The 19,350-nt window shown below is 34.5% G+C and overlaps 1 protein-coding gene across 7 annotated transcripts in view; it reads right to left on the bottom strand.

Annotated features, from left to right (window-relative positions):
- Positions 1–19,350, bottom strand: part of LOC115216514 (probable G-protein coupled receptor CG31760) — an 895,090-nt gene that overhangs the window by 93,793 nt on the left and 781,947 nt on the right. For all 7 annotated transcript variants that reach the window (XM_036506718.1, XM_036506717.1, XM_036506716.1 and 4 more), the window contains one exon: positions 15,062–15,207. In XM_036506718.1, the coding sequence (XP_036362611.1) occupies positions 15,062–15,207 (146 nt within the window). The remainder of the gene's footprint in view (positions 1–15,061; positions 15,208–19,350) is intronic.

Below are 19,350 nucleotides of genomic sequence, written 5' to 3'. Positions count from 1 at the left end.
GTTGTCATTCGTTCAACTTTTTAGATTAGTTCGAAAGTGACTGGGTATTCCAAAGATAGCTGTATTCTTAAGCTGTAATCCTCAAGCTGAAATACACAGTATGGTATGTCTGACCCTTTAAACTAAAAGTACAGTCCATACTCAGTTTTCGTTTCTCTATTTTCACTCAGAAGGCTTACATCCACTCAAATTATAACAAACGACACTGACTCGCTATGCTATCATCCTTTATAGGACTGATACGTTATGTTGGTATGTTGGCATATAAACATTACTACCTGGTACTGAGACTCCGGGCTGCGAAACGAATTTCTTAATTGCTCAACCATGCATGCGTTCTCAACACACACACACACACACACACACACACACACACACACACACAAACACCCCCCACACACACATCAAATGCTGTATATGTTAGCCAGCTGGAAGAGATGTTTTCCCTGGGGTAAGACAATAGTAACATCGGTCTTTACAGGACTACCACGTTATGTCGGCATGTAAACATTACTATATATACTATATATGTATATATATATATATATATATATATATATCGGAGCAATCTCAAGATTAATCAGCCGAAATTGCGAAAATGATCCGGTTCTTGACTGATGATTGAGGGCTTCGAATGTCCCGTCCTTTTTTTTTGTGTCGTCTCCCAAAATGTTTCACGTTCTTGTCCCAGTTTGTATATTTTTTTACTTTTACATATATATATATATATATATTTGTATGTGTGTGTGTATTCTTTTTTATTATTTTACAGGGGCCATGCTGGAGCATCGCCTTTTTAGTGGAAGAAATCGACCCTTGCAATTATTCTTTGTAAGCCTTTTACTTTCCCGAACGGTTATTTCTGCCGAACCGCTAGGTTATGGGGACGTAAATACACCAATATCAGTTGTCAAGCGATGGGTGGGGAGACAAAAGACACAAAAACACACACATAAATATATGCAGATATATACGACGGGCTTCTTTCAGCTTCGTCAACCAAATCCGCCCACAAGGCCTTGGTCTGTTCGAGGCCATAGTGGAAGACACTTGTCCAAGATGCCACGCAGTGGGGCTGAACCTGAACCATGTGGTTGGGAAGCAAGCTTTTTAGCACACAGCAAGGCCTACGCCTGTATATATAATAAATATAAATATATATATATATATATATATATATATATATATATATATATATACAATACAGACATACATACGTACATACATACATACATACATACATACATAATCATATATATATATATATATATATATATATATATATATATATATATATACATATATATAAGGTGAGCTTGCAACGCTGGGCGAAATGCTTAGCAGCATTTCGTTTGTCTTTACGTTCTGAGTTCAAATCCCATCCGAAGTCGACTTTGCCTTTTATCTTTTCGGGGTCGATAAACTAAGTACCAGTTGCGTACTTGGGGCGATCTAATCGACTGGCCCTCTTCCCCAAAATGTCGGGTATTGTTGCCTAAAGTAGAAAAGTATATATATATATATATATATATATATATATATATATATTATATATATATCATAAATTCCCCCCAAAACGAAGAAAAAACACAAGAAAAAAAGCAAGAACTCGAGGATATGGTACGTGCAAAATATTAGCAGACGCTCTGTGAAGGAAAGAGAGGTATATTTGCGTTTCGAGCAAAGCTCGACTTCAGAAACAGGAGACGGAGGAAAGTCCAAGAGAAAAGGAAGACGGAGGTAAAAAACCGCCAACGACCCACATGTAGTTATATATATACATGCATCCTGATATAGCACATACACAAATAAATATTCGAATATACAAACAAACCTGCAAACTTACGCATCACACTCAGACAGAAAGAGTGAAAACAAAATTAAAGAAAAAGATAAAGAAAGTTCCAAAGAATAAAAGCGAAAACTGAGTGATAAAATAGGGAGATTTATAGAGCAGCATGGCTGCATATTCTAGTCATTCACTCACCCGGAAATTTCAGCTTGATGAAAATCTACAAACTTCTAAAAGGAAATAGTAATATTGGATAATGTAAGCCAAGACATACGAAGTAAAAAGAAAAGACAGTTTGGTCTCGGTTAGAATGGTTTTGATCATAGAGGTCCAATAGATGTTGATTGTCTGTTTGTGGGTATCATTTTATATACGTCATTATGAAGATTAATAATAAATAATAAGCATTTATTGGTGGTGCCCCAGCTAAGCCACACATTACGAGCTGAAACAAAAGAAATACTAGGAATCTCAAAATAAAGCTGTGTATTTTATATATTTGGCTCATCGGAGCACTTCAATACGGATTGGATTAAATGGAGAAGCAATACTTGGGCGTTTCTACCAGGAATATACCTATTCCATCAAAGATCTTATATATGGAAGCTCTTCTACATAAAACGAGTGAATTTATATCGAGACTTATAACTTTTAAAATGTAAATTCACTATGGTTTATGTATAACACCGACTTATATCTATTTATATATATCTTTATATCTGGAATTTATACATCTGTTTAGTAAATGTGAAAGAATATATGAATATATGTATCTATTTGATCTTCGAGTGTGGATCTTAATTACGTTCCTCTAGTTACCGCTTGCATTGCCTCCGTTCAAATTAAAAAGTGACATATAGCTAACTTGGAGCACTACAATTTCAGTCTGTATTTTTTGTGAGTATTGTTAACACTAGCAATCTCCAAATAAAGTTGTGTATATATATATATATATATATATATATATATATATATCTCATAGTTTACTTAGATATCATATTTGAAAATGTCACTAAATGTCTTAATCATTTTGGACTTAACGTTAAATTTAGATAATAGCTTATTTTAGCCTTAATATAAGCCTAATAAAACCATTAAATATATCCCCGACTTATCAAATCTCCCCCAAAGTGTTATTAATGGGGTGGTCAAAGGTGTGTCGATATCAATCTCTAACTTATCTGCAAACGAAAAGATTTTTTATAACACTGGATTCTTCTATATACAATACAGCAGCGAAGGACAGTGAATTTAATAAGATGTATTATATTAAGAATACAATATTTAAAGATAAATTAGGTAAACTTTTTCCAAATATTGCGAAATTAAACATCAACTCCTCCCATGTGCAACTCCCCCGAGCATAAGAGCCGACACCATGATAGAAGATACTATAATTCATTTAATTATAATAATAATAACTACACTGGGCAGAGTAGGAACAAGTCTGAGAAAACGGGAAATTATCTGGTTCACCTCTCCTTTTTCCCTCCGATTCATAAACCTCCCCAAATTATTTTTTAGAATTATTGACAGGAATTTCCTATCAGGCCATAAATATCATTCCATCTTTAATAGATCCTGCCTTAAATTATCGTATTCACCCACGTCCAACATAGGATCATTAATTGCGGCCAACAATAGATTTAAACTTAGAAATAATAGTATTGTTAGAGGTGACAATATAGCTGACATTAATATGATGAATAATAACAAGAATCCGGATATTAAAAATATAAAGGCAAAGCATGGAAATAAAACATGTGATTGCCGTAACCGGGAATTATGCCCATTAAAGGGATTCTGTTTAGGGAGAAATGTTATATATAAAGTTGAGGTTTCACCCCTTAGTGAATAAAAAAAGACATTATCTGGTTCACCCGCTCCTTGCATGGGAGGAGTACGATTGAATTTAAGACTAGATATAAGGCACACACAAATTCATGGCGCTTGGGCTCGCTGTAGAACGTTTGGATGAAGAACGTTTGGATGACATGGTACTGCTTGAAATAAATTCACAATTTTACATACATGCAATACAACACCACATACTCGCCTCTCGAGTATATAGGATAGATATAGGATTCTTTGATTTCTCATCTACGGTACCCTACGTGTTTTCTTTTAATATATTTTAATTAATGTGTTATACAGTGCAGTACTGTATCTCATCAATTATTAGGCGTGAAAGTGCGTATTTTATCACAAAAATAATTAAAATCTGAAAAGTCATAAATACTTTTCGGCCATAGAAACCTGCAATATAAATTTACATATATCAGCCAGAAAAATCGGCGATATATTGGGGACGATATATATATATATATATATAAGATATATATATATATATATATATATATATTATATATATATATCTTTTATTCTTCATATTTGTTTCATTCAACTGACTGCGGTGATGCTGGTGCACTGCCTTTAGTCGAGGAAATCGACCCCATCACTTATTCTTTGTAAGCCTTAGTACTTCTTCTCTCGATTGTTTCTGCCGAACTGCTAAGTTACGGGGACGTAAATGCACCACCATCGGTTGTCAAGCGATGTCGGCGTGGGGACACAAACACAGACACACAAATATATACACACACTTACACACACACACACGCACACACACACACACGCACACACACACACACACACACACACACGACGGGCTTCTTTCTAATAAAAAGTGTTCTATATTTATGGTTTATTGGCGGGAGTGCACATTCTTGTAGTTACTGTAATATACATCGTTATATTAGTAATTTAATATTAATTACATATTACAAATAAGATGTCTTTATTATACTAAATAGTTATATGTATACATTCATTTAATTTATTAATTAATTGATGATAATAATAATAAGAACAACAACAACAACAGCAATAACAATAACAATAATAATGATAATAAAAATAAATAGTTTTATTTAACTAATTAACTAAATTTAATAACCACTGTGATAATTATTACAGTATTGTATAATATTTTGATATCCATTAATATAGCCTAAATCTATATATATGGGATATTTTTGTAATAGTGTTTGTAGCTCCAAATTTATCTTCATATTTATTACCCAATTCTCCCTACGATAAATTAAGTAAAAGAAAGTTTTTGTTAAGTTTCTATTCATATTTATTACGGAATTCTTCCTCCGATAAATAATAAATATGGAATACTTTTTATTAGTTACTTTAAACAATTTTTTGTATCAATAACTTTAAATAAATAGAAGAGTTATTATATATTAAAAATATGATTATTATTTATATATTTTTACACGTTTTATTACAGTTTCTAGATTAAGCAAGACACTGATACTTAATTTTATACATATATATTATTATGATAACGAAAGATTGTCTTAGACATAAATGAGTTTGGACTGATGTTATTTAGGATATACAGAAATATATCTCGATAGTTGTAGATTCTACTTACTTATTTTGTCCGTTATAATTTTGTTGTTTTTTAAATTTTTAATGTAATTGATATGTAGTTGAATGGCTAACGCTCACGCTCATTATGCATAAGCAATTATCCAACAATTATTCACACGGAATTTCGTCTACCTACACACCAATTGCCCTGATGAGGCTTATATATAATGGAGTTAAATTGTTTATATATCAAAAAATGTATATAAGTCGAAACAAGCCCATAGTATATTATACTCATAATATTTTATGTTATAATATAAATAAATTATTGGATTGTCATTTGTATGTCTCTATTTAATTTATTGTTTATATATATATATACATACATGTGTGGTAAGTAGCTTGCTAACCAACCACATGGTTCCGAGTTCAGTCCCACTGCGTGGCATCTTGGGCAAGTGTCTTCTGCTATAGCCCCGGGCCGACCAATGCCTTGTGAGTGGATTTGATAGACGGAAACTGAAAGAAGCCTGTCGTATATATGTATATATATATATGTGTATGTGTATATGTTTGTGTGTCTGTGATTGTACCCCTAGCATTGATTGATAACCGATGCTGGTGTGTTTACGTCCCCGTAACTTAGCGGTTCGGCAAAAGAGACCGATAGAATAAGTACTGGGCTTATAAAGAATAAGTCCCGGGGTCGATTTGCTCGACTAAAGGCGGTGCTCCAGCATGGCCGCAGTCAAATGACTGAAACAAGTAAAAGAGATATGTGTGTGTGTATTTGTATCTGTCCTTCACCACCGCTTGATAACCGGTGTTGGTGTATTTACATCCCCATAACATAGCGGTTCGGTAAAAGAGATCGATAGAAAAAGTACCAGGCTTAAAAATTAAGGTACTGGGGTCGATTCATTCGACTAAAAATTCTTCGAGTTGGTGCTCCAGTATTGCCGCAGCCTAATGACTGTAACAAATAAAAGATAAAAAGATAATGAGATCTCCGACCTGACTTTTGGATACCGAGTGCAGATATTGATCTCATACGTTAATAATATAATACTATGAAATTAAATCATGAATTATAAATAGCTCTTATATTACAATTATTATTGATATCACATACTTAATGTATGTGTCTTGTTTATGCGCTCCTTAAATAACACCAGGGGAAATGTACCTTTACGACGCCAAGTAAGACAAATCGTTTCCGTAGGTAATCGAGAACGGAGATATTGATATTTCGCTGTATTTCTGCACTCTCAATACTGTGCACTCGCGTTACCTCCAAACGATTTGCGATCATTGGTTTGTAATATATATGCAAATAGTGTAGAGTGTATTTGCTGATGTGCAACAGCGTTGCACAGAGAAAACAAAATTAAATTTTGAATTATAAGCAGCTCCGATAATGCAAATATAATCGATACCATGTAGTTATTGCATGTGTTTTGTTTATGCGCTACTTAGCTACTGGATAGCAATATAATTTCTCCTTGTGCAATCCCAAATCTAAGGAACGCACAATAAAAACACATACATTATGTGGTATTGATAAGAATATTATAAACATTACACATAAATCTGTGAACGCGACGTACGCGACGTACGCCACATATTGATTTTTAGAAAGATTTCAGGTCACAGATTTAGTGCAGAGAAGAATAGGATTTAAGCTTTTCTAAATAGATATAAAACTCATAGTGCATTAAACTGGCTTCCACCGGCAATTGATACTAGCCCATGAATTTCAACGACCAAGAGTTTAGTATTTCATATAAGATGGTTTGTTACATTGATATCGAATGTATAGAAAGTAAATATTATTGGATAAGGCTAAGTGGAAAGAAATATGGAAGAGGGAGATACAAGTATGCGTATGTGTATGTACATACGTACGAATGTATGTATATAAACTTAATTAAAGGATAAAATCATTAAAATTGAAGAATTTTAACAGTGACCAGCATATGTATATATACACACACACCCATCTATTCACTTATATACATATATATGAGTATATATGTTTGCATATATATACATAAAATATATATAGGGTGGTGAGTTTCTTGAAAATTCACCATCAGTGGCCTAGCATATATAAAAATTCAATAGACAATATCTTCTCAATATAAAAAAAGTACATTTAAATACAAGAGAAAACTGCCTTCAACAGGCAGTTTTTACACGCTAGGTGAAGTAGTCAAAACGACCAAAACTACATTTAAGAGCAAACCTTCAAAAGGAATGAAAAATAAAAACTTACCTAGTTATTTTATTCCGGTAAGGCCGAGGTTTCTAAAATTTTTTAGCAAATAACATAATTTGTAAGGAGAAGTTTTTCATCAGTGACAGCGCCATAAAATAAGGTAAAAGTTTTTATCTTTCATTTCTTTTGAAGATTGCTCTTAAATGTGGTTTTGGTCATTTTGACTACTTCTAGTGTGTAAAAACTGCCTGTTGAAGGCATTTTCTATTGTGTTTAAATGTACACTATTATATTATATATATATATATATATATATATATATATATATATATATATATATAATATTATATATATATATATATATATATATATATATATACATACATACATATATATATACATATACACACACACACCACACATATATATATATATGTATGTATACTTTATTTTAAGCAGCAGAAAATTCAACAAAATCTGTTACGAGAAACTCAGAGTAACAGATTTTGTTGAATTTTCTGCTGCTTAAAATAAAGCATATTACTCTACCACTGGTATTTGAGTACTCTTTTTTCCACCTTGTTTCACATTTATGTGTTTACTCCGGTCTATATGTATGTATATGTATACGTATATCTATATAAGTATATTTATATATATGTATACGAGAAAGAGAGAGAGAGAGAGAGAGGAACAAAGAGATAGGGAGAAAACAGAAGAAAGAAAGAGAAAATATTAGTCACCAAAGAGATGTAGGATAAATGAGATGAAAGAATGTAAACAACAATAGCTCTTCAAGGCGCCTGTAACGTCTTGGAGAAGTCACCTAAGACACTGAACTCATCAACTAATCTTTAATAACAACTAGCTGTTGATTAGTGAATGAGAATGCGACTAATAAGTTAGGTCGCGAGCAAGCCGGTGATTGATGGAGAGGTGAAAGTGCCTCAAGTAAATAAAATTTAAATCTTAGTTTTATGAATTACAGAAACAAGTAAAAGAGATGACAGAAACAAGTAAAAGATAAAATATATATATATGTATGTCTATATATATATATATATATATATATATATATCTTTTATCTCTTACTTGTTTCTGACATTAGAGGCTCCGTGGTAAAGAAGTTTACTTCTCAACCTTAAGGAAGAAGGTCGATTAAAGCCTTGTGGGTGGATTTGGTAGACAGAAACTGAAAGAAACTTGTCATGTATATATATAAAAACCCGAAAGATGGCAAACTGCGGCTAGCACGGTCGCCCGTTGCTCCGCCGCCCTAACGTGCCCGAAATCGAAGAATATATATATATATATATATATATATATATGTATGTATGCATGTATGTATGTATGTATGTATTTGTGTATCTGTGTTTGTCGCTCCACCATCGCTTGACAACCGGTGTTGTTATGATTCCGTACCCGTAGCTTAGCGGTTCAGCAAAAATACATATCACATAAGTTTAAATCTTACAAAGAATAAGTCCTGGGGTTGATTTGTTTGATTAAAGGCGGTGCTCCAGCATGGTCGCAGTCAAATGATTGAAACAGGTGAAGGTATAAAAGAATACAGCTAACCCTCGACTATCGCGGTTGTGGCATTCCAGCACTCCTGCGATAGGTACTGTACTTCTATATTTTTAAAAATTATTTTTATTATTTGTAAATATTTATTTTATCATAAATGCAAAACTACACGGAGGAACCGACACAAGTTAAATAATAAACCGCAATAGGTGAACCGCGATATAGCGCAAGATTATATATATATATATATATAAATATAATATAGAAAACATTTAAGTGAGGAAACACAGGCGGTGGATATAAATAGAGAAAGAGATAAGATGAAAAGATTTGTTTTACAGGTTTCAAGCTCGAGCTGCCATCGAAATTATATTGGTTCAACGGGAAATTCAATCAGAAAGAGATGTACGGTCCAGCGACAACAAATTTACTCCCCACAATATCGCCAAATATACTTCAGTCAACACATTGACGAATGTGCAGAACGATTACAACCACAATCCGAAATTTTCCCATTTTATCAACTTGCCTTCTTGACCTCAACACAAGTAAGCCTGAATAAAGAAGCCTCATTTATCCAAAAATATAAATCAGAATTACATATGAAACGATATTAAGAATAAAGGGCTTACCCTATCTAATGGAAGATGTAAACCAGAATAAAGCAGAGAACACACAAAAAAACAAAAAATAAAAAAATTTACTGTAAAATAAATGAGTGAACAATTATCTTCTCTAGCAATATTTTTTCCCTAGCAGTTTATCTCTTTCGCCTCACAGTTTGATGAGCAATGCGAAACTGGTCCTTCAATTATGTTGAAAGAACAAAACCTTATTTTGTACAAAATTCTATGATATCTTTATTATCATGGCTCTAATATACTCTTGAATCCTGTAAAACAAATTTTCTGTTTTTCATCTTCTCTCTCTCTCTCTCTCTCTCTCTCTCTCTCTCTATAATATATATATATATATATATATATATATATATATATATAATTTGAAAAAAAACAATTTCGAAAGAAGAAGCATAAGATGTAGAGCAGTATATATATATTAAAATGGGGAAGGTCGGCACATGAGATCACCTTTTAGGATTCCCGTCCATAACGGTTGTTGCTTTATGGCGTATCCTCAGATCTCAAAACATATTGGCTCATGAACTCTTTAAAATATGGAGGAGGAAAAGCCTCACTACTCAAAGGTAACAATTGGGTATTATCACCCTTTGTTATTGGCTATTGCTTCCGGGTGTTTCGCCAGCTCGCGGGCTCTAAAAAGCTAGCCGGACCTCCTGAAATGTAAACCTGGCTCGAGAATCTTCGTTCTGGAGTTAAGGATGTTCCCTGGTTCGAGTGAGTCTTTTAGGATTATCGCGTGTTCAGCTATTCATAACTTGCAACGGTTCGTCCCATTGATGTAGGGGCCTAGGTTCTCGAAGATTCTCAATGAAATCAAGCATGGAATCCCATCGTCTCTTAGCTACCAGATGTGGCTGGCCAGTGACGTTACGTATCTCCTTTTCAGAACTCCGAAGGAGGACCTGTGGTTGGAGAGATTCAAAGCATCTACATGAGCGTGTGTTGTCGGTGCTATACCTATTGTTGTTGCTGCTGTCGCTGTCATTGGAGCTGGGGCTGCTGGTGTTGACGTCACTGGTGGTGGTGGCGTCGGTAATGGTATCGACACTGCTGGTAATGGTGAAGGCGCTGTTGTTGTTATTGAGGTCCTCGTCATTGGTGGGAGAGACGCCATTGTTGCTAGAAGTGTCATTGGCTGTGGTTCCGCTGGTGTTTCTGCTAAGGCCACTGTCGCTGCTGCTGCTGTTATTGCCGTTATAGCTGGCGGTGGCACTGGGCCTGTTGCTGCTGCTATAGAGGTTGTCAGGTCTGCTACCGTGGACGTTAGGGAAGCTGTTGGCAATGCTGGTGCTGCGGCAATGCTGCTGTTGTTAGTGTTGTTGTTACTGCTGTCGATGCCGTCGTGTGAACTACCAATGCTGTCGCTGGTGCTGTTATTTCTATTGTTGCTAATGTGGCGATGGTAGCGATGTTTCTGATTCTGTTCTCGTGTCTACAGCTGCTACTGCTCCTACCGGTGGTATTGCGAGGATCTGCTAGTATTTCGTCTTCATAGACATCCTTTTAGTTTCGCAGTGTCCTCCCACCGGGTATCTGATGCGGTCCCTGCATGAACATGATGTGGTTTAAAGGCATTAACTAGGATGCTCTTAATAAGGAACTAGAAGCACAGCTAAACCAGAATCTAATGTTGTTAGTCTAGACGAATTGAGAAAAATGTTCTCCATACACGAAGCAGGCTTTCTAACTCTCTTATTATGAGTGATTTGAAAATTCATTTCGCTCTCTCTTTACCCAATGTTGCTGCCTCTGCAATGTGTACATGAAAAGAAGTATTCATGATTACTTATATTTATCTACTGGCAGTGTACCAATTGCGATTCTAGAACTGCATTTCCTCCAAGTCTTGTGTATCGTCGATGTGGAATGTTTCTGGGCTGATAGCAAAAGGCTTGGAATTTTCTACCATAAAATTGCGCATGATTATGTCCAGCCCACTTGTAGAGAGTATCGAAACCCTGCTATACGTCTGAGCCATTACCAGGGTTCCTTTGTGTCATTGGCATACAATTATGAATATATGTATATGTATGTTTACACACAAACACGCACGCACAAACACACACACACACACACACATATATATATGTATGTATATATTTTTTCGTTTTTCATTATTATTATGTATACGTATACCTCTGTATGGCTTTTTACGTTGTACTCTACTGTGCACACGTGGCCTTGCTTACATGGCATTTCGTATCGACCTGTTACTATTTTAAAAATATATATCCGTTAGATTCTTATGTTATAGTTTTACTGCACATATAGACTTGCATACACATTGATATGCCTTTCTTTGTATTTTTCTTTATCGTCTCTCTCACTAATATTATTATATTTGTTATGTTTACCCTTTCCCAACTTGGTTTGTAAATTATCCGATTTTCCCTGACTGCCCCATCTGTGTTCTCTTATTGTATCTTATTTTATTTTTATTCTATTTTATTAAATTTCATCTTAATAAACTTTCTTGATGTTCTTCAGGGGATTCCTCATACTGATGAGAATGACAATGCATAATTTTAATTATAATTACTATGAATAAAAAAAATTTTCTTACGCATTTGCATTGTTTTTCGAAACGTACGTATGCACTGAATCCAGTTTTGTAATAAATCTATTTCTGATTCAACATTTTTTCTTCATTTTTTAAAAATACTTGTTTATGGTATATTTTTATGCCTATAACGAAATTCCTCAAATATTATTTTCATATTCTTATTACTTGCTTTGGCTGTTTTTTTTATGAATATGATGAATCTTTATTAGAAATAATTTTTTTATCTTTTTGGATCCCCCAAAGTGTTTGAATTGTTCTTTTTGAACTTATTTTTCTCATATATATATATATTCATAGATACATACACAATATATATTTTTAAATATATATATGTACTAGCAGTATCGCCCGGCGTTGCTCGGGTTTGTAAGGGAAATAACTATATAAGCATTTTTAGAGAGTTATAGCCAAAAAATAGCAAAAAATGCATTAAAAATGGAAAATAAATTATGGTAAATTTTATAAAAATTCGTTGACTCATCGTAGACATTTTTAGAGAGTTACTTCCCTTATATAATAGCGAAAATATGCATTAAAATGGAAAAAAAATGATGGTAATTTTTTTTTTAATCGTAGACTCATCGTAGACGCGCGCTAATATCAGAAGGGCTCGATATGAATCACGACTATAAGATACCCGGTTTTGGTTAAACTGCACCGCAAAATGTGTGAGTAGTTAGGAACCTAAATCGTAGGAGACACACACACAACCTCTCTTTTATATATAAAGATATGTATATATATTTATATATACGCACATAGATACGCATATATATGTGCGCATTCATATATATACATATACATCCTAACCCAGACGCATATACTATATTGTCCTTTATTTTCTATCTTCAGTTATCATAGGTAAGGTCATAGCCTGCTTTGTACAAAATTCTGTTACTGGATCTTCATAAATTAATGCGATTCTATTTTCCGGTCTTTCCGTATTTCTTTACGTGTTTCTCAACGGTTTCATATCTTACAGAAACCTTAGTAGGTGAAAGATTTCAGCAGTTACAAAGAATAAATCAACAACAACAACGACGACAACAACAACTACAATAACAACCCCAAAACAAACAGAACAAAACAGAAAAACTTTGGAGCTGTGAAGTCTCTTCTGTTTTGGCAGTAATTTTGCTTCTTCTATAGAGTGCATTCACTTTACAATACTAAAAGATGATTTTCATTTGGCGACTGGAATCTTATTCGAATTATATTTCACTTTCCTCCCGCCAATCTTCTCTTACTTTTTAATTTGACATGTTTGATTATTTGAAAGTTTTAACTGAACAAATAATGAATTGACTTATAGCATCCCAGCTATAACGATCATGTTTTTAGAAAAATGTATAGGCGCAGGAGCGGCTGTGTAGTAAGTAGCTTGCTTACGAACCACATGGTTCCAGGTTCAGTCCCACTGCGTAGCATCTTGGGCAAGTGTCTTCTGCTATAGCCTCGGGCCAACCAAAGTTTATGAGTGAATTTGGTAGATGGAAACTGAAGGAAGCCCGTCGTATATATGTATGTCTGTGTGTATGTTTGTGTGTCTGTGTTTGGCTCCCCCAACATCGCTTGTCAACCGATGTTGGTGTGTTTACGTCCTCGTAACTTAGCGGTTCAGCAAGAGAGAGTGGTAGAATAAGTGCAAAGAATAAGTCCTAGGGTCAATTTTCTCGACTAAAGGTGGTGCTCCAGCATGGCCACAGTAAAATGACTGAAACAAGTAAAACAGTAAGAGTAAAAGAGTGTGTAAAGCAGTCTTCCTTATTAGATAGTTTCGTAGAATTTGAAAGATTTAGAAGATACTAGCAGTATCGCCTGGCGTTGCTCGGGTTTGTAAGGGAAATAACGATATAAGCATTTTTAGAGAGTTACTTCCCTTATAAATTCGGGCTTTCTTAGCCATTTTTATTTTGGTGTCTTCAAGCCATGAAGTCGTTGTTCTAAAAGAACGCTGGTTTCCTTCACAACGCATTACGACGTTGATTTCTTTACACTCCCTTCCCCACAGCTTCACGAGGGAGGGAAGGGGGAGAAGCAAACAGGTGCAGCTGTGAGCGTGGACGCCAACTCCGCCGCCATCGACATACGATGCATTTTATGCATTAAAATGGAATAAAAAATGATGTTAAATTATTTTTAAAATCGTAGACTCATCGTTGACGCGCGCTAATAGTCAGACGGGCTCGATATGAATCACGACTATAAGATACCCGAATTTGGTTAAACTGCACCGCAAAATGTGGGAGGAGTTAGGAATCTAAATCGAAGGGGCCAGACACTCACACAACTAGAGTTTTATATATATAGATATCGCAGACTGCGCGGTCATGTAGAATCTCATTCGTAGCTCTCTTGACTTCGTTTTGTCTGTGGACAAGAATATTTGATCGAAAAACTTTAGAAGACGTTAGGCATAATTTGCGATGTTACCTGCTCTGAGGTCCTATCCAGGAAGGCATTTTTTCTGATTCAGTTAATAAATTAGCTTAATCTATTGGTTGTTGCTTAATCATATATCTTCAGTCATGGCCAAAATCTTTCAACTCTTAACATTTGTTTTTATATAAATATAAACAGACTAACATTTTTATTAGCATCGAAAGGTGTATTGTACGATAAAAATAACATCATTTTTTCGAACGCAGAATTGTCATTAGAATACAGAAATACTGGATAAATTACCTTTACAAGGTGTAAAAAATTGTCAACAAACAGTCATGGGACTCGAACATTAGACGCTAAATAACTAAATAAGCAACTAGGTATAAATAAATATAAAGAGTCTCACATCTTAATTTGTGTCGTATTTGTTTTTTATTTTCAGAGAAAATGAATGCATCTAGGATGATATTATTCACAGTTTTTGTTTTAAATAAGTTTTTTTAGGATCTCTTTTGTTTCTTGGTATGTTTTAGTAAGATTATCAAACTTACCTTTTACAACTCTCGGACGTCCAGCTATTGTTCGTCCAGAAAGAAAAGCTGCGAATATCAAAACTATGATAACCAGCCTTTTTATTAAATCTGCGTCTGATATCTTTATTCTTTGAGCTGAACGGACTCGAAACACAACAGATATCCTGTAAATATACAAAGATGTATCATTGAGTTAATGATTGTAATAAAGAAGAGGGGAGGGGCTTCAGCTGGAAAACACCAAGAACAAACAAACCAAAATGCATCTTAAAAAGCAACTAGAAATTTATAAATAATCATTTCTACTATAGGTATATTGCCTGAAATTTTGTGGGGAGAGAGTAGTCTTTTACATTAATCCCAATGTCCAACTGGTACTTTATTTTATGGAACACGAAAGGGTCAAAGTCAAAGACAACCTCAGCCAAATTTAAGCTTAGAACGTAAAGGTGGACGACATGCCGCTATAAGAATTTTGTCCGGCTTGCTAACGATTCTGCTAGCTCGTTGCTTTTAAAGGCATCTGTAAATAATATTTTCCTACTAAAAGCACAAAGCCTGAAATTTTGGAGGAGAGGACTAGTCGAGTACATCGACCCTAGTGTTTCACTGGTACTTAATTTATCGATACCAAACGGATGAAAGGCAAGGTTGTCCTCGGCGGAATTTGAACTCAGAACGTAAAGAGTAAGTATTGCGCCTCCGTTAACTCTATCCTCCTAAATAAGACACTCATCTTTGCTACGAATAACTCAGAAGTAACAAGAGAAGAGATAGATATTGTTTTAGTGGCTAGAAAATAAATGATCAAATTAGAGGATAAGTACAGGGTTAGAAGGGATAGACCGGAGATGTTCGAAAATACTATGGGATCAACAGACTCCGCACAAGTTATGGATATAGTAGGAATCTAAACTATTTAGCCTAAACAGGAATTCTCTAAAATAGGAGGCGGTCTATACAGGGATAATAAACTTTTCGCCCTGGCTAACCCCCCTCAAACCTAGAGATAGATAGGTATAGGAAAACTTAAAAACTATTTGTAAGCACCTATGACTATCCATATCGCTAAAGGAGAAATATAATTTAGTCAACTTTCTTGATGTTACTTTAGATCTTAGTGCAGGGATATATACGCCTTATCACAAGCCAAATACGAAACTTAGAAACATAAATATAAATAGTAATCACCCTAGATGTATAACCCAGTCAATAGTAGAGAATATATCAGTTCGTACTTCTAACCTGTCGCCGAACGAATAAGTTTTCAAACTAAACGAGGACATTTTATAATTTAGCACTAGAAAAGTCGGGGTATAGGGAAAATAACTACGGTAGAATAAATAAATATAAGAAGGACAATCCTAAGAATAATTGCAGTATACTAGATAACTGAACCCTCCCCACTAATAACCAGGTAGGGGCCAAGGGGAGAGCTAAAGGTAGGAATCTTGAACACTTGGACAATAACTGTTGAATACCAACCAATAAGAAAGCTGGTAGGGATTTTAAAGAATCTGTGCACATTTAGAAACTTAGGTAGTAATCGAAGTATTAGTAGGCCGCACTCATATAAAGGAGTTAACCACTATGTGAACCAGTTAACTAGAACCGCACAAATAACCAGCGATTGTAATAGAAAAAGAACAAAATATAAAATCAGAGAAATAGGTTAAATACTTTTATTATGAACTTTACTAAAACTGCAGGCAGCTATTGGTATTTAGTAAATGCTGGCAATTAGCCAACATTTATCACCACCGCACTGGAGTAATAGATATCACGTTGTACTTTACATTTCATAATTTATAATTTTGTACATTGTACCTTGTATTACGTTACAGGTTGTTGAATTTACTTAACATAGTTGGAATGCATACTAATAATTCCCATATAAGATTTTGGTAAACTTGCATATTCTTATCAACGACGAAAAACAAGTATACCAGGATATAAGATTAATGTGTTCCTATATCCTCCGTTACTGTCCATTACATACAGGCGCATACTTACACATATAAACCCACTATGCGACTCCCAAACTTTTCAGACAACTTCTAGAAACGGAGTCACCCGTCGAATAATCCATTGATACTCAGCTAGTAGAATTACAAACGAAAATACCAATATTCAATACATACAAAGTGGGAGTATCCTGAAGCTCTCATTCAAGGATAGTCTAAAGTAGGATAGGATTGTAAGTATTATGGTAGTTATAATAGACGGATAAAAATATAAAAGATCAGAAGACATTTCCATTCAATAGACATTTGGCGTAAAAATCACACTCACTCCGTTTAAACATACTCCAGTGTTGCTATTAACCATGTCCCTCAAAACAGTTATTTTACTATCTTTATTGACGAAGGCCTGGCTGTGTGATAAGAAGTTTGCTTCCCAACCACATCCTTGCTAAATTTAGTTCAGTCTTAGACAGGTTAATTAGTCTGCACTTTGGTCTATTATAAGTTCTTTTTATGATCCTTGGGTGAAATGAATACTTCCCTCTTGGCCAGACATTCAGTTCTTTCATCTATATTAAATTATTTGCAAGGGTTTTTGCCCCCATGTTAATAAAGTTGTATTTATATCAGATTTCTTATATTTATCCGTAATGCTATTAATAATTACTTTTTCTTACCCACTCCTAATGTTAAGACATACATCAATAAACCACCGAAGACACAAGCCTACCCCGGATGCACATGTAGAGACAAATCTAAATGCCCTCTGAGCAGGAAATGCGATATATACTTGTTGTTTATGAAGCACAAGTCTCAGCAAACTATGATAATAGTAGAACAAATAAAACGCTACATACACTCACTTATTCAAAGAAGCCAGCAATTTGTGCGTTATATGATATAAATTTAAAGCTCGATATATACACTTCTAATCATATAACAAACATTCATAAGCCTCACTAACCATTCAATCACTGTCAATTGTATCTTTAGGCATTCCACTGTGCACACATCTATACCTGGCACATTCCGGTTTACCGTCTTCCGCAAGGATTCCTTCTCCTCCTCCCTCCCGTCCAGTTGCACCGTAGTTCCATTCCCCACACAGGCATTCTCCTCTCGTCTCCTACAGCCACTATACTTGCCTCCCTAACATCCTCCACATTTAACAGCTCACTAAAATACTCTTCCCACCTTTGTACATCCTCACTTCCTTTCAACAAATTTCCATTTACATCCTTCACCCTTTCTTCCTTTCCTCCAACCACCTTTCTTACCCACTGTATCTCTTTCCCAAACTTCTTTTTATTTCTTACAAAATGTTACCTCAACTTTTTCCCCGAAACTTTCACTCGTCTCCCATTTCGCCACCTTCACTGCTCTCTTTACTCTTTTCTTCACTTCTCTGTAGCGATCATAAGCCTCCCCATACCTTTTCTGCTACCACTCTTCAAAAGCTCTTTTCGTCTCTGTTACCGCATCCCTTACCTACTCATCTCATACCTTCCATTTCTTAACCTGTTCATATTCACCTCTCAGTTTCTCTACGTGTTCCTGCTACTTCTCTCTCCTATCTTGTTCACTCACATTTATAATCCCTCTCCTCCCTGTCACTCGTCTAGCATTCCATTTTGAGCATTACTGCTACTATCGCTACTACTACTACTACTACTACTACTACTACTACTATATATATATATATATATTATATATATATATATATTATATATATATATATATGTATATATATATATATATGTATATATATATATATATATATGTATATATATATATGTATATATATATATATATATATATATATATTATATATATATATATATATATATATTTATACACATATATATATATATATATGGGTACAAGACGTCAACAACAATAAACGACATGAAATAGGAAAAGAAATGAGTTAAATACGCCAACAACGAGATGTATTTGCACCGCGTGGACTGGTTTTGGCGCAAAACCAACGAGAACGCTAATGGACTTTTAACGTGGTGGATTTAGAAGTTTTTCATTGGTAACTCATACTCAAGAAAGTTGAGGCCCATTGGGCCAGCACCCGAAACCATGGTATATGAGCATCTGAATTACATAATCTTTAACTGTATGCTTTTTAATTTCTTAATTCATATCCGTTTCCTCGTTTACGGTTATTTTCTGTTATTTTGGTGCTCTTCGGCGGTTTAATTGGAACCTTATGCTTCGCGCATCTCTATGCTTGATGCTAATTTGTAATTATACACACACACTCACACACACACACACACACACACATATATATATATATATGTGTATATATAAATAAATAAATAAATAAATGGA

Source organism: Octopus sinensis, linkage group LG10, assembly GCF_006345805.1.
Source record: "Octopus sinensis linkage group LG10, ASM634580v1, whole genome shotgun sequence".
Taxonomy (NCBI): domain Eukaryota; kingdom Metazoa; phylum Mollusca; class Cephalopoda; order Octopoda; family Octopodidae; genus Octopus; species Octopus sinensis.
The sequence above is the reverse complement of the archived record's forward strand: the minus strand, read 5'-3'. Positions and strand labels throughout refer to the sequence as shown.